This window comes from Channa argus, chromosome 11 (assembly GCF_033026475.1).
Source record: "Channa argus isolate prfri chromosome 11, Channa argus male v1.0, whole genome shotgun sequence".
In the NCBI taxonomy this organism is placed as follows: domain Eukaryota; kingdom Metazoa; phylum Chordata; class Actinopteri; order Anabantiformes; family Channidae; genus Channa; species Channa argus.
Window position 1 is genome coordinate 24,288,161 of NC_090207.1, and position 17,395 is coordinate 24,305,555.

At 38.6% G+C, this 17,395-nt stretch overlaps 1 protein-coding gene across 2 annotated transcripts; it reads left to right on the forward strand.

Moving 5' to 3' along the window:
• Positions 1 to 1,089: 1,089 nt before the first annotated feature.
• Positions 1,090 to 17,395, forward strand: LOC137136454 (golgin subfamily A member 7-like). 2 transcript variants are annotated; one of them, XM_067521827.1, is made up of 6 exons: positions 1,090 to 1,215; positions 2,183 to 2,308; positions 6,118 to 6,270; positions 10,568 to 10,669; positions 11,760 to 11,813; positions 15,246 to 17,395. In XM_067521827.1, the coding sequence occupies exons 1-5, from the start codon at positions 1,207 to 1,209 to the stop codon at positions 11,799 to 11,801; spliced, it is 432 nt and encodes a 143-aa protein (XP_067377928.1). In that variant the 5' UTR covers positions 1,090 to 1,206; the 3' UTR covers positions 11,802 to 11,813; positions 15,246 to 17,395. The 2 variants fall into 2 exon arrangements, with proteins under 2 accessions (XP_067377928.1, XP_067377929.1); XM_067521828.1 differs by having other exon boundaries at positions 15,249 to 17,395.

Below are 17,395 nucleotides of genomic sequence, written 5' to 3' on the forward strand. Positions count from 1 at the left end.
GTATATTTTTACATCAAATATCCTGCATGAGCCCACAATTCTGAAAGATTTAAGATGATACATTAGCAATTTCCATCTTTAACTTTTAATTTGTTTTTTAACTCTTCTCCACCAATGCTTTTTATTTACAATCATGCCTTTAATTGCAGTTAACTTGCAAAATCCCCAAGTGATCATGTCTAATTTTAACTGCTGCAGTATTAAAGCCATATTGCAACATCCAGTTGCAAGTATAAACACATTTAAGTTTACTGTGCATTAGGAAACTAATCCACAGTACATGACACGTAGTGGAGGATACTTTACTCAAGTGAATAGTAATACCAATCAGTCAGAACACTCCTTTACATGTGTAAAAGTACATCGAAAGTTTGGATACAATTTACTTGAAAATTTCAGTTCATTGTTAGTTTATTACTGATTCATAAAGATTGTCATAGGTTATAGTTGACTGCAGTGAATCTATTTCATACAAAGTAAATTGTCTTGTCTAGATATTGAGAATCTTATTCCCCTGACTGGTGTCAAAAGTTTCATTCAGGGAACAGTGACTCAGCAATAGATCACTGGTTTAAACACGTTCCACTGAACATTGCTTTGGCATGAGTTTTTATGCCGGATTCCTTTCCTGCTGCAACCCTCTCATTTTATCCGGGCTCGGGACCAGCACCAGGATGGCCCTTGATGGCTGAGTTGGGCCACACCTGGTGGTGTGGTATTGGAACCCGCGACCCTCTGCATCCCAACCCAACCCAACTGAGCCAGGCTCCTTAACAACGATTTAGCAATATTTCATACATAATGCACACTGTATGAAAAATATAATGCAGGAAAACACAGTAGGGAATACAAAAAAATTGCTAATGTTTTGATGGTCAATGATTTGATTTGAATACTATAAAAATTAGGACAATGATTTACATGTATTTAACAACAAACAACACTGGGCCACAAATAGGGACTTTTACTTAAATTACTTTAAATAATTTATAAATCATACACCTGTTTACTTTTACTTAAGTTGAAATGTCGGTCTAGTACTTCTGATTTTACCGGAGTACACTGAGGATTTCAAATGTTCTAAAGGACTTATAGGTATTTATCGCACGGAACCTTAGTCGTTGAACTAAAGTTCCTCTCGGAGCGGATATTTCATAGTACAGGCTAAAAGCTGTTAGCGGAAGATAAACAAAGACCTTGTTCAACATGGCAGAGGTAAGAAAATGGTCATTTTGAATCTTATTGTCACCCATTATTGGTGTGTGGATGAAATATTCTTAATGATGATGTTGTTTTTGAATCTATTGTCTGAAAACGTTACATGAAAAGAAGGAAGGTAGAATAGCTTGTTAGTTTACTGGTCGGTACTTGCCTGGTTACCGACTAGATACAAGTCACTTCTAGCAAACTGTTATGACGTTAAATGTCAGTGACTCATATATGCAAAATTATCGTTTAAGCGTTTTTCTTTTTCAGCGAGGAACCAGGCTGCGTACATCAGCTAAACGGTTTAATGGATAACTGGCTGTGTGCTACCTCTATATCTCCCTATACAATTAGGCCATATGGAGACATAAAGTACAACGCTACACATCATTCAGACTTTGCCTCATGACAAACGGTAACTGTAGTGATAGTAGTTTTGGCCCGATAGTAGCCGTGTGTGGTGTCATGGTACAAAAGCTTACACACGTTTAAAACCCACATAAAGTAGAAACAACCAGTTTTTAAATGCAGATCCAGTGGAGACAGAAGGATTCTGGAAGAAATAATGGTACTGATATAAGTAACAAATGTGTTCTTCCTACTAATATCTTCTGGAAATGTGAATGAGTGAATTTAGAAAATTATTTATTAAACAGTATATATGTTATATACATCGAAAATTGAGAAAAATCTGAGGTTGGTTTATTTATAGATTGTATGACAGAAGCACTATATGGGACCAGTAATAGTTTATAGATAATAGCAGCCTGGTGGCCCAATGGGTAGAGCATCGAGCCAGGATACAGATGTCTGCTGGTTCATATCTCAGGCCCATGCACTAGCTCCGCGGGTGCTGTCTGTGGCTGCCCAGGGCCCCCTCAGAGTTACATGCAGAGCACATATTTAATTGTAACATCTATATGTACTCAATGGCAACCAATAAAGCTTCTAAAGCTTTAATCTCTTGTTTTCACAGACTCACAGCTTGCAGGATATGAGGCAACAGGCAGCCATAGCTGCTAAAGTCTTCCTTCAGAGAGACTATACCAATGGCACTGTGTGCCAGTTCCAAACCAAGTTCCCCTCCGAGCTGGAGACCCGGGTAGGGTATGCCTCTTCACTGTCTGCTTGTTTCATTATACTGAAGATGTTTTACAGAGTTTCATTAACTTCTTGTCCTAAGGGTTCTTAGCTTCTGTATCACAATCTTTTTTCAAAGATTCAATTGGGCAGGTTGGTAGGACCAGTAGCGGCACACTGGAAAACACATAGCTTCAAAGCCGGGGACACCTGCAGAAAGGGACAGAGAGAGGGAGACAGAGAAGGACAAAGACAACTTTGGGAGAGAACACATAGAGTTAATGACATACAGTGGTGACAATTGCGGGGTGAGAGGAGAGGAGAGAGGGTCAAGAGGAGGAAAGCAGCTCAGTGCATTGGGGCAGTTTAAGCCTATAGCAGCCTATAGCAGCATAACTATAACTAACTTTAAGCTTTATTAAAGAGGAAGGTTTTAAGCCTAGACTTAAAAATAGAGAGGGTGTCTGCTTCCCAAATCTGAACTGGGAGCTGGTTCCACAGGAGAGGAGTTTGATAGCTAAAGGCTCTGCCCCCCATTCTACATTTGGAAATTCTGGGAACCACAAGTAGGCCTGCATTCTGAGATCAAAGTGGTCTACTGGGATGATATGGTGCTATGAAGTCTTCTCTATATGATGGAGCCTGACCGTTCAGAGCTTTATATGTAAGAAACAGGGTTTTAAATTCTATTCTAGATTTAATGGAAAGCCAATGGAGAGAAGCTAGTGAAGGTGAAATATGATCCCTCTTGCTAGTTCCAGTCAGCCCCTCTTGCTGCAGCATTTTGGATTAATTGCAGGCTCTTTAGGGAGTTACTGGGGCATCCTGAAAGTAGGGAATTACAGTAGTCCAACCTAGAAGGAACAAATGCATGGACTAGCTAGCTATTTGGCATCACTTTGAATAATTTTTTGTGACAATGTAGTTGCATTTTGGCTGGTTGCATTTTATTTAATCACAATAACGCAATGTAATTGTTGCTGTGGCTGTGGGTGTTGTTAAGGTTAAAAACATTTTGACTAGAGCTTTTTGTCTCTGCCCTGTGTTGCCACCAACCTGTTGTTGCAGGGAGAGCTTATGCCTTTTCCAACGTCCAATGCGTGCAAGGCAGTAAAACAAACTGGGTTGGTTACTAATATTTAGAGATTTCCCAGTTCACGTTGTGTGCTGAAGGGGACCCAAATCCAATATTTTTGCCCTCAAATGATTCACTTCACATTTTTTTTCCTGGAGATGAGCATAAACCAAATCAGATTTTTTCAAATGAGATCTGGACCAATAACCTTAACCCTCATCAGAGCTGGATACCTGTTACTTACAAACATAAATAGTGAATCAACAAAATGAAAACATTGAATTTTACCCAAAAACTTTGAAATTGAGTATGGTCTGTATGTGAAATCACTTGATGAAATTAATGAAACCGTATAATATCAATTAGACTAATGTGTCAAGGATAACGCTGTTAATTTTTGAAAACAATTGTATTTACAACACACTCTACTATTTCACTTGTTTATTCATTCCAAAATGGTTTGTTAAGAGATGGGGGAAAAACAAATTGTCCCAAATGCTCGGAAAACACCGTAATTCCATTAAGGACCTTCACATGCCAGAATGCAGTACAGTGTTATGGCAATTTGCAGCATTTGGGGTGTTTTGAAAATGTTTTCATGCATTTTGGCATAAAGAAACACAGCACTTAGTGAAGTGGTGTGTCTGGCTGATGTGACAAGGGAGGTCTGTGGCACAGACGAATAAACGTATCTAGGTTGCAGACTTACTGACATTACCTCTAAGTAGAGGCCGTTTATTTTTGGTTTTAGTGTCTGCATGACGATTGTTAAAAATATAGTTCATTTAGGAAAATACTGAAGTTATCCTTAATAAAACACTGCTATATTGTGCATTTATCTTATCAAAATAGCTGCACGATTGTTTTGGCACTAGAAACAAATCTGCCGAAATTCAGTGCGAACTTGAATTTGAAGTGTCAGCCACTTCCCCAGAGTAACCCTGCTGGACTTTGTCCTCATGTGAACCACAGTGGAAGTGGGTTAAGAGAAGCCATTGGCAGTAATGTGGAGAAGGAAGGGCAGGTCACTGAGACTAAACAGGCTCCACGCCACATGAAAGATGGTGCCAGGCAAACAGTTCAGAGTTCACAGGACAGAAAGCTGCAGTTGTGAAATGCATGCACCACATGAAAAGTGCTCCACAACTCACTGGTGGTTTATTGTCACTTCCTCCTTGATTGGGTGGTCTCCCATGTTTTTCAATAGGATTCAGTTCACACAAACACACACACAGAAAATGATGAAGAAAAAAAAACACGAATAGCTTTCCTCTGGGAGGTAAAAGCTTAAATCCTCTATCATAAAAAGTTCTCCCACATATATTTTTAATGATTTGCCTTAATCCCAGTTTATGAAATATGCAGTATAATTCCAGATGCATTAGTGGCCAGCCATTTGTCAGGAGGAACTTTGAAAAAGAGCCTTGTGTTCTTTGAGCCATCTTATTTTAACCCAAGTGCCTTAGTTTGCCATGTAGTTGGCCTTGTTTTGCAGACGTGCTTAATTTAACGTCACATTTTTGCAGCCAATTATATTTTGGTTGAGGGATTTATTATTCTTGGTAGCTCTTTCCTGTTTTGCTTTTGGAGAGTTGTACCAAATAACTGGGAAAGCATACAGTGTTCTAAATGTGTTTGGCAGCTGGTTTGCCAAACGTTGCTGCCAAATACAGTCAGTATTTCATTAATTGACGGGTAACAGCTTTCCAATGTGATATTTGTTTTGTATGTTTGCTTATGTTTAATGGCAGTTAAAATTAAGACAATGTCCTCCTCCTGACTCCAATTTGTAAATCCTGTTGAGCTTTGCGCTCTCATCAAAATTTTTTAGAATGCTAATATGGCTGTGCGAGATGTAATGGAAAAATGCAAAGGCAGAGAAATGTGGTTTGAATCACGGCCTCTGAACTGGAAAATTAGAAGAACAAAGACTCCCAATGGTGAGTACCAAACACGTGCAAGACCACTGATGTGTTGGAGCTTGTTGTTGCATTCCTTGGGCACAAGGGAACAGAACATTGGATGGAGGATTTTTAGAAGCTCGGGAGGCCCCTGGCTGGCTCCTGGTCTGTTCTGGAGGCTCCGTGTTTTTCCGTAGTATCACAGAGAGATCAGTAAATAAATTCTATACACCAGCATGGGACTATTGTCAGCACCCCAGTCAAAACAGCCTCTGAGCACAACCTTCCTCCTCCACCATCCGCCTTTTCGTGCAGCAAGCCTTCAATTTAAGGAATTCTTGTGAAACGCTGGTTTGATAATCAGCCAGCCGTGGTTCCACTTTGCATCCTGAAGGCTATCTGTTGTTCACAGAACCGCCAAGACTCCTCTTTGTCTTACTCAAGTTGTGTGTCTGTACCACTGGACAAGGAGAAACCATCAGCGTTGCTTTTTGGGTTGTCAAAATCTTTTCTTCCTTTCAGTGGATTTGTCCTGTGTGTTATTAAGTGAAAGCATTCACAGAGCATATGGCCAAGGCATCCTAATAATTTTAGGTTGTTTTCCAATGCGCGATGGAGGCTCAGCATTCACTTGATGTATGACCAGTCCAAGAAAATTTAGCTTCTCATTTATCTAGCAATGGAAAGAATGGGGTGGGGGGGGAATTCTCAGGTGCTAAGAAGGCAGTTTTTCCACTCCAGAATCCCAACAGAGAGAGAAAGTAGTTCCACTGCAGTCCAACTTTATTCCTGGATCTTTGCCTCTGTTGTTGATTTTAACCCTTTCATCTTCATCTGTGTTTCCATCCATCTTAGATTGACAAGCAGCAGTTTGAAGAAACCGTGCGGACACTGAATAACCTGTACGCCGAAGCTGAGAAGCTGGGGAGCCAGTCATATATTGAAGGCTGTCTAGCCTGCCTCACAGCGTACACCATCTTCCTGTGTATGGAGACTCACTATGAGAAGGTGAGTGATAGTAGTAATAGTTACGGGTGCACATTTAACTGCATTTCATTACCACTCTAGTACCACATTGCTGTACTTTATTTATACCTTTTTGTTTAGTCTTACGTCTAAGCTTGATTTATGCAGCTGTGTTGATTCTAAACCTCAAGTATAGTGTAAGTACGCCATAGCCTCTTACCTATAAAGTACTCTACTCTTTATAGCATGATGCGCACCTCTCCAAAAATGGAACTATACATTGCAGCAGCGCATACTGGACCAACTATAATTGGTCAACTTGGAAGCATCCAATTTCCTCTTAAGCATTTTGTACAGATCATTTTCTCCAACGTCTTCCCTCTTTTATGCTCTGCGGCAATTTTATCAAAAATATCTGCCGTTCAACATCTACTAGTTCAGACTCCGACATAATTTGTTCCTTTTAGCTCATTTCAAAAGATATTGTAGTAGTGATGGAGAGATGAAGCACAACAGTGTTACGGCCATCTAAATAAAATAAATGGTTCAATTGCGCCCCAGACATCACCTAGTGGTGAAAGGAGTGTATCCTTGGGACTTTATGCTGACTTTTTGGGTAGAATTAGTCCTTGAATCCAAACTATGTTTTTCTATGGTCGTAGCTCTGTGTCATTTACTTTGATGGGTTTGATTCCCAAGTCCATTCTGATATTATTGAATCTTTCTGCAATACAGGAATAAGTGACTTCAAAACATCGTTAATAAATACAATACATGTCAGTATTCAAAGCTTCACATGAAGACTGTGTCTCCAGTAGGCTCTAATAAAGTCAATGTTGCTAATATGAGCAAAATGAGCATATTCTGGGAAGCTGTCAAAATGTATTTCTGTGACTGCACAGACAACTGTTGTGCTCTGTAATACTACAAAACCACAAACTTCGTGATCCCACTGGTACCCCTTATAGCTCGAACATCCTGCCAGGCTCAGAGCACTTCCTAAAGCACTTGCCCCAGATGAAGCTTTAATAACGTTACATGCTGGGACCAATACAAGCCTGGTTACGAAGGTTCACTTTCTGTTGCCCTGAGTAATGACACATGTTTCCAAGCTCTGGTTTTCAGCCTACCATCACTCCATTGTGGTACACCAAAAACCCACCGCTGTGGCACAGAAACTGCAATGGCTGTTAGCATTTTAGTAGTGTATTGTCGAGAGACATAAAGGCAGAGATTCACCAAGCCGACATCAAAGAGTAAGGCCTCTAACAAAGGTCACCTGCTGGGTCTCCTCACATTTCCTTCATGTTTGCCAAAAAGGGCACTCGAAGCACTTCTGTACACTCTGCACCTGCATGAGAGGAAGTTTCCTTTCTTTCATCTGTTTCTCTACTTGTACACTGATTCACTGGGCCGAACAGCCTCTGCTGCTATTAAACTAAATGAAGATACATTTTGTGAATGTTTCAACCCTGTTTAACTATTACTGACCCGATAACATTAAAATCTGAAAGAATTCTGTTAAGAGTACAAAGCCTCACAAATTATGAAAAACCCCAGGGCCTTTTCATTGCGGAAACATGACCCAGAAAATTCAGGGACGTGTGTGTTATCAGTTAAATTGATTGTTTGAATAACAGACTTCTTTTGTATCATTGAGGGATATGTGTTGAAATTAATCTTTGTATTTTCCAAAGTCATTGAAATTCTTTTGTCAGCACTGTCAGTTTTGTTTAAACTTGTTAAGACAGTCCAGAACCTAAGGTGTTGAATTTCCAATGATACAAAACAGTGAAACTTCTCACCATTTAAAAATACTGGGAGTAAGGAATTGTGGGAAAAGACACATTTACGCTTAATCCAACAAACGATTTGCATTGAAACATTTAAAATCAAAGAACTTTTGTGTAATGTGAGGTAGTAAGAAGGCTTGTATATCAAAAGTATCATTTTCACATACAATATGGCCTCCAGCATTTGAATGATACCCAGCCCTAATAATTAGCAGCCTGATGTAGAGTGTGTAGAGATGCTGGATTTGTATTTGGTGCTACATCTAGACACAATCATGAAACAGATTATGGTTGACATTGGAAATGACTGAGATAATAGAACTACTGTTCCAGCAATGCGGAACATTGTATTTTGGTTGTAATTTTATGACTGTATGATGTAATTTGATGAGAGCTATCAAATAAATAAATAAAAATTCAGCCTAAAACGTGCTTTGGCCCAGTTCGTCGGGAATGTAAATGGATCAGTAAAGCCGTGGTGTTTTCCTACCCTATGCATTTGTCATTTAGTGGACTCGAGTAAACTGGATTAAAAAAAAAACAAACATTTGGCCTGCGTTGGGTTTTGTAAGCAATTATAAAGACATGCAATTTAAATTGACTGGTCATTACCACAGTCAAAATAGTTTGTTAGTGATCAAGAATGTGGTGGGTTGGCAAGTCAGATCCTGTGGTTGCCTCCTTAGCCAGACAGAGATGTGCCAGTTTGAAATCTGCTACCTGATTTGCAGTATGTACTGTAGGAAAGTACCTCACTGTTGTTGTAGATGTGAGATAGGACTGGTTAATACAGTATGTACTAAGTTTCCTGTTTGGTTGTTCACACAAGCATTTTAATTCTAATGACTGAACATTCCGCAACCTAATGCAACACCTTGAGGGTACGCGGTTATAACAAATTGTATATTTTTTGTTTTGCTTTGAAACATACAGTTGTATGCAAAAACCTATATGAACATATAGACATAACAGACATCTCCCTTGTTTGGACTCACGTAAGGTTGCAGTGTTTTAAAAGGTTAAAGGTTAAAGGTTGTCTTAAAACAAATATCAGGTGGCTATATTAACTCTGAAACAGGCTCCGCGTCCTGTAACCATTCCTCCTGTCGATACAGGCCTTTAACAGATTCCGATACTTCCTTTGGAAGCAAACTGCAAAGTTTTTTTTTGTATAAAATTCCCTATTTGTTACTTTCCTACAACAGAAAAACACAAAAGGGGATTTTTACACTATAAAGACCTACATTAGGAAGTTATTCACTTGATTTAATACAGGGATACTGCTGAAGCCTCATACTAGCTTAGGACATAGCCCCTGTCACTTCCATTGAAACCGATCTCTTCATCGCCAGTATGAGCAGGAGGAAGCATTATAGCAAGTATGACCCCTTTGTTGTTCATATGAGCACTTGTTCTAAGAAAGATTTGTCCTTTAAAGTCAATAACAGATGTCATTTATCCTGGGGTGACAAAACCTTATGATTTGAAAGAACTATGCTAGAATATTTCCTTTATTCAGAACTGCACTACCTCACCTTTATTGCTCTTTTTATTGTATTTTTTTTCCTGTTTTTGTTTTACTTTACTGCATGACATTTATTGTGGACGGCAAAGTAAGAATTTCATGCCCTCTGTCTGTGCATATGACAATAAACACTTTGAATCTTGAAGAGTAAAATCTCAAGTCTCAATAGTCACAGTAGTGGGAAGTAACGAAGTACAAGTGCTTTGTTACTGTACGTGTGTAAAATTTTCATGTATCTATACTTTACTTAAGTAGATTTATTTATGATTACCTCGACTTTTACTCCATTACATGTAAGAGCAAGTATCTCAACTTTTTACTCCACTACATTTTTAATCAAACTTGCACTACAATCACGTCACTTTACACATTTCATATTTTATCACTTTTTTAAAAAGTTTTCTCCTTCTGTGGTCTTATTTAAAAGATTTATTTGACGTATTAGCAGAGTACTCAAAGTGAGCTCTTTTTCTCACATGAGTAGTTTTATTCAGGAATAAAACTGAAAAAAGCATCATGATTTATGTCTATTACTATTAATTAGGTAATGTCCCCCCAAACATAAAGCAGGACTGGTCCACAGAAAAGGACGGATAAAACTAATTTAATTCTTTAAGTAAAATATAAATCATGTAATTACTTACTTAAAACTTTCAGTGGGTACTTATACTTTTGCTAGAGTAGATTATTGTATTTTTACTTAAGTACAGTTTTTGAGTACTTCATCCACCACTGTTGATACCAATGTATAGTGGCTTTTGTACATTTTCTTTTGGATATAGGAGATTTAAACATAAATGGGTAAAAACTGGGCATTTTTTAAAAAACGAGATAACATGTTTTTGCCAAATTACACAAATTTATTAAAAAAACAACAACTTGAATCTCAGTATGCAGCCCCCTCTCAAAAAGGAGGACAGAAAACTGAAAAGAAAGTCGTTTAAAAGTTGTACCATTCTCAAAGCCTGTCTTGCTTGTGGGAAGACTAAAATGTGACACTGTGATTTCTGTTCCCACTTAGGTATTGAAGAAGATTGCAAAGTACATTCAAGAGCAGAATGACAAGATCTACGCACCGCGAGGGCTCCTACTTACCGACCCCATCGAGAGAGGCCTGCGAGTTGTATCCTGTGCTTTAGTGTTTGCTGTAGCCAGGATATTCCGGCTCTTACGTTCTGTTACATATAAATGACAAATGAATTTTCTACACGTATCTGACTGATTCTCCAGAGTAACAAAATGAAAGATCACCAACCTTACAAAGATGTTTAAAACACAGTCAAGGGTCAAAACTACAGTTTTTTTTTTCAACAACAAAACGAGCAACCTTACAGTGCAAGAATGACTGTATATGGAAAGAGGAATTACACGTTAAGGATTTTGGCTGAATTTAACTTGTTAAACCCACCCTGAGATCAGAAAATGTGAACGTAATCACAGCCTTAAGTAGAACAAGGAGCCTTCACAATGACCTAATAGAAATTGTGATTTACAGGCCCTCTGCCCCCACTATGTCTTTCCCTGTAACTGCTGGGTGAAAATGGAAAGCAGCAGTCTGGGCAGCTTACAGGAAATCCAGTGCTATGTAGGGATACCCTGTTAAAAACACCAGATAAAAGTTAGTATGAAATCCATAGCATCTGCATGAAATCAGTGGGCGCACCAACATCCTGGCTTTCCCAGTTTGTGTGTACAGTATGTCTTTGTGTGTGGGGTGACTAAACATCCCCCATTAATTGTAAGTCAGCGGCAATGGGAGATTAGGGATAACAGACTATGACTGAAATTGTTCACAGCCGAGCTTTGTTGCCTCTCTCGCCTATGATTTTATAGGGTTGACAGTGATCTGGATTATTTCTCCCACACTGTCGAGCTGCTGTGCTGACTTTGGTATGGGAGCATTGGGGGACTGGCAGGAATGTCTCACCTCCGTGGTTATTTTCACATTTAAGCCCGAAAACCATGATCCTGCTGTATTTGTAATTGCCTAATGATGTGACCGACTTGATTGATTTGCTCACTGATTTATCGTCCTTATCTGAATTCAAACAATTACCAAAAAATGGAGACAGGCATGATTTCTTCAGATTACTGTATGTGTATGGTGTAAAAGGGAGGAGAATTCAAATCTCAATTTGTCAGATTTAGAAGAAAAAGTAACTCTGCTCTGAAGTTTTTTTTTTTTTTTTTTTTCTTGACTGAATACTGTTAAGATTGAGGTCACCATCTTTGAAGAAAGAAGTCTGTCTAGATGAAAAGCTACCATGGTGAGTCTTGGGTATAATTAACATGTCATAATAAACTGCATTTTGGGGATTTCAGGTATGTTTATTCCAACTATGAAACACGTTTTTCTTAAACCGTTTTGGAAAACCTGCAAAGAGAAGGCCTTGAGTCCAAAAGCAGTAATTAAACAAGGTTTATTCTTTATATGCCCTGTTGTCCTTTGCTCTCAGGCAGAATGCCTCCTCTGCATTCAAAGAAAAAGCCCACATTAAAGTTTAAAGCCTCTTCATCTGTGAGTAATATTAGTTAAGCGCTTTACTGTGGGGAGAGCTGTTCTCTATAGAATTGAAAGGGATAATTCTGCTTACTTTTACTATGTCGCAGTGTGTTGCCATTTACTTCAATGAAGGCTGTATGCACCTATAGTTCACGGTGCAGAAGACACAGTAAGTAATTATCCATTTAGCGTAGCAGCACACTGCTTACGGTGATTAAATAGCTTTAATCAAAAAATTATCACACACTGGAACTGTCTGCCAGGCTTCTACCTCATTGAAAAAAGTTGGAGAATCGAAAGCATTGCTGGTGCCACAAAAGAGCAAGAATTATATAATCCTCGAGGATGGCACAAAATGTGACTGGATATTGTGTTGGTTTCTACAAAGCTTTTTTATATGTTTCATGTTTGTAAAATTTAAAATAAATCATGTGTAAACCATAATCCATTTGGAGCAGATATTTAAGGGCATATAGCTAAGTATCACATACGGAACCATAACCTAAATAAAATGAAACCCTCTTAATTAACATGAAAGTCTGTCACACTCTGGTTACACGTGTACACTGGGTTAGAGCCACGCTACTTTAGGCCACGTTACATTTGCTGTTCCGGCAATTTCGTTCTGTTTAAAATGATTCAATGTCACCACGATGCAGAATTTCCAAGCTGCCAGCACAAACGTCAAACATTGATAATGTCGCCAGTCTTCCATCTTGTTTCCTAATTTTATTGCCCACCAAGTCACAAAAAATGATCAAAATGTAAATGTGTGTCATTGATTTGAAATGTTCTAAGACATTTTGTTGGAAGCAAATATTCCCTCTCATTTACTCTGCTCTGAAATATATTTAGAACAGCCTTCAGCAGTTATCATTCCATAACACTTATTTATTTTCTCACAACATACTTTTGTGTTAGAATTCTCAAACACTGTGTGACAGCACAGTTATGATGGTCAGCCACAGATGGCTTTGCGAATACTTCAAACCCACAGACCACTGAGAGTTTTTCCCTCATCCCATAGATTGTTTCAATTTTTGTTACGTTAAATCCTGACTTTTTATCATTTGTAAAGAATATGACAGGGAGGCTCATTGCGTGGTGTCATCCCAGGATGTGCTTGGCCAAAATCATACTGAAAATCACTTTGTGTTAACGTTGGACAGGACCCAGTCTGCACTTTCAGAGTAAGACATACCCCATAAATATTTTACCTGTGGGGAATGTTGCGTTTGGCACCACGTTCGAGACCATAAACCCTTGTGGATGGATAAACCATTGCCCTACTACTGTATAGATGCACAGAGGGATTAATCTTTCATTTGAGGTTTCTGCTGAGCGCCTCCATACATATACATGTCTTGTTGAGGAATGTAAACCCAGGCCTTTTATAAGTAGTTGTTGAAAGAAGAGTGCATTGGAGCTTTGCCATGGTCAAAAACAGTAAACCACAGCAAGCAGATTAAACACACAGAAAGTATATCCATCCTTCCCAGTGTTTAATCCTCTAAATATTGCCAGAGTCTCTTCTTTTTCTCCTCCAGACATATACTGATATTTTATTGTATCAGACCAACATCAGCCTTTTAATAAAGGTCTTTTTTTGGCAATAAAGCTTCCACTTTTGTAAGCATCCTAAGGGGCCAACTTCCCCATCATTACTATAAACCCCATTTCCAGAAAAGTTGGGAAATTGTGTTATATACAAGTAAAGACAATGCAATCATTTGATTTTGAAACTTATTTTGGATTGTAAATAGTACAAGGAAAAGACCACGCATCAAATGCTGAAACAGAGAAATGTATTTTGTTCATTTTGATGCTTGCAACATGTCTTACAAGAAGAGGTGATGCAACCCAACAAAGCCGTAAGGAAGGATAGGATTTCAGCTGCCCAACAGTTCAGGGCCACCTTTGTCTGTTTTTTCAAATCATAGTTTTAATATTTTTTTTAAATGTGTAACAGGTCTGGACTGCAGTCAGACCAGTTAAGCACCTAGACTGTTAACTGTGGAGCCATGCTGTTGTAATACATGCAGGGTGTGGCTTGTCTTTCTGCTGCTGAAACAAGCATGGTCTTCCCCGAAAAACACATCGCCGAAAGGTAGAACATGTTACTCCAAATCCTCCATATGTCATTCAGCGTTATTGGGTCCATAGCAGATGTGCAAATTACCCAGGCATCCCCACACTGTCACAGATGCCGACTTTTGAACTGATAACAAGTCAGGTGGTTCCTCTCCTCTTTAGGTTTCCACTTCACCTCAGTCCATTTTAAATGAGCTCGGGCTCAGAGAAGGTGGTGTGTGTTTCTCGATCTCGTGTACAAATGGTCGTTTGTTTCCACGGTAGAGTTTTAACTCACATTTGTGGATGCAGCAATAATCTGTGTTGACTAACAGTAGTTTTCAGAGGTGTTCCTGAGCTCACGCAGGGATTTCCACTACAGAATCACGTCTGTTTGAATTAAAGTGCTGCCTGAAAGCCTGGGGATTACAGCCATTTACGTAGTCATGTGATCCATTAGAGTAATTCAGATGCAAAGATCTACAAATCTTTTTCTAGAGGCGGACACTAGGAGTCTTTTAAGTTTCTGTAGTATAAAATGATATAATTGAATACATAGTTATACTTCTCTCAGGAATATATATCTGCTTTTGATACGCATGCTTTTTAAAGAGCAGTTGAGTTGTTGAGCAATCATCGATGTATATGAGGGTTGTTTCATCAAAGAAAACGTCCAACGCAGTGTTAGGCAATGTACTCTGTGTGATGGAGGGGGCTTAGTTGAAATGCTTGTAAGCCATGCCAGCTCATTTAATGCTATGCTTGTGGTAATCTAGCAAACATCCCATAAATAACCCCTAAAGGCTGAGTAACTATCACTGTCAGTCAGGGCAGAGGTAGATCGTGTTTAGTGTCAAGAAAGCCACATTCAAAGTTTCTGTAAATGAAAATGAAGACAAATCCATCCACAATCAATGTTCGAGTACAAATCCTACAAGACGTTGTTTACCGTAACCTGCTGAATATGAAATAGGCATGAAAGTTGGCATAGAAGAACTAAGAGTGTGCTCAGTGTGCCCCTGATGTAGTTATTCTTGTACCATGACACGTATGACAGCTCTAAAAAAAGAAAAAATGTATTTATTGTTCAATCGGTTTTATGTTTTCAATCTTTCTGTTTTTGCAGCAGCCCTTTAACTGGACAATAGCAGCCCTGTACCACTGCCCAGTTACCGGAGGACCACCTAGACCTGTCCCCTTAACACTGCGTCTCTACAATCTAATACTTTCTCTAACTATTACTGTGCGAGCACGTCCTATGTTCAGAGGGTCTCTGACCAAGTTTGAGATTATTCGTCACATATTTATTCAAACATTATGCATGAAATCATATTCATTAGTTGAGCATTAAGCTGTGTTACTACATGCTTGTATTTAGTTAGAGATCAGTCAAGGACTATTACTACTACTTTGTAAAAAAAAAAAATATATTATTTGTGGTATTATGAACTTTTGTATATTTCTGTCTTTTTCGGACACTCCTTTTTCAATAATAAAGCCAACACACAGGGTAACTTATTTTTAAAAAGGTTTGTAGAACCCATCCACAACCATGCTTTAAGTGATTGTCTTGCTAAACTGAAAAAAAAAAACTGAAAAAAACCCAGAGATCTCTGGTTATTAATGAGAATCGCTGCATGTGCAACACCTCAGTTTCATGGTTTTATTTTTCTTACTGTATGAAGGATGTTTGGTGCTTACTGCCTTTTCTGCATGTTTTCTTTGTAGGGTTTGACCTGTGTTATTAATGGCTGAGTGAACGTAGTCAGACTGTAAACATTCCAGTCAAATGCTTTAATTTATGAGGTTATTTGTTTGCTTTCTATAAAAAAACCAAAACGTGTTCTTGCTCAGTATTTTGCATGTACTAATGTCAATGCTACACCTGGAGTCATAGTTATTTTATTAGTAGACTGTGCTATGCATAGCTATTGGTGACTACTGTTAATTTGTTTCCATACATAATCATATATTCATATATTGTGGCATTGCCTTTGACCAGTGTATTAAAAGTGCTCTTGTTTGTTGACAGTGCCTGTAATGGCTTTGAATGTTGCCTTTGTGTGAGTCTAAAGGCCCAGTCACAGTGTAGTAGAGATGCAATTTCTTCTTCTGGTGCACAATAGAGAAACAGTGCATAGTTTGTGCATTAGCACTGTGTTTGAAAATACTTAATTACTTTTTTCATAATTTTGCCTCAGACATATTCAGAACGGTGAGCATACCCAAGGGCTGCTTACACCACACTACATTCCCATCATACCACTGGACCTACCGCGTGTGCTCACACATTCTGCCGCAGACACATTCCGGGCCAGTGGGCTGCCGCGTGTTGGTTACCAGTTTAGCTCTATGATGGTGAACCTTTTCCTACAAATTTGTGCTGTTGACTTTTTGAAAGGACAGTCAACTCTTGGAAAATGAAGAAGGCCATTGCAACATATTGGCTGTGTTGCACCATTCACCTTTTATACTGGGGTGTATGAGGTGGTGGTGACTTTCTGTCTGATATAGCTTTATTTTCCCTGTTCAGTAACTTTTTATTGAATGTAAAAATGAAGGTTAATCGCCAGTCAGTTGGACTTGCATTAACCATGAGCGAACCACCTACAACAGTTGACCATCTGGCCCTGCTAGTAATCAATACATCACAACAAGAAGAACATGTCAGTCAGATCCTGGATTTGTTCTGAGACCATGTTTCTCAATACGGACACTAAAACTAACACTTGGTTGTGAGCCTACAGTCTGGATTCACATGTTTGTGCAATAGACCACCATTGTTGCCCAAAAAATGTTTAAAGACATCAGCCATAACACAACACTCCATAGAGTGACATATTTCCTTATTTTGAAAATGAAGAGCCTTAAAAATATTGTCCACATTAATCACAGTCTCCAAAATTCCAATTTGAATGTATTTTGGAGCACAGACGAACACGAACAGTCTAATCCAGACTGCAGACTGAAATTAAAATCTGAGTAGAGAAGATTCAAGGTTGGTTTAAGCTTCTGTATGCTAAGTTGTGGACAATATGATAATTAAAAAAAATGATCACAGTTATCTTTGTAAGTCTAATATATGTTGTTGGACATAATGTTTAGCTTTAACTGTCTCAGGCATCTCGGGAATGTGTTCTGACAGAAAGCATCTTTAATTATGAAGACTTATTTGGATTGTAACTGAATTACTGAAAAACAAAACAAAAGTGTATTGTTAACCCAAAGCTTGTATGCTCATAAATAAAACGTGTACATATCTGTGCACAAATTTCC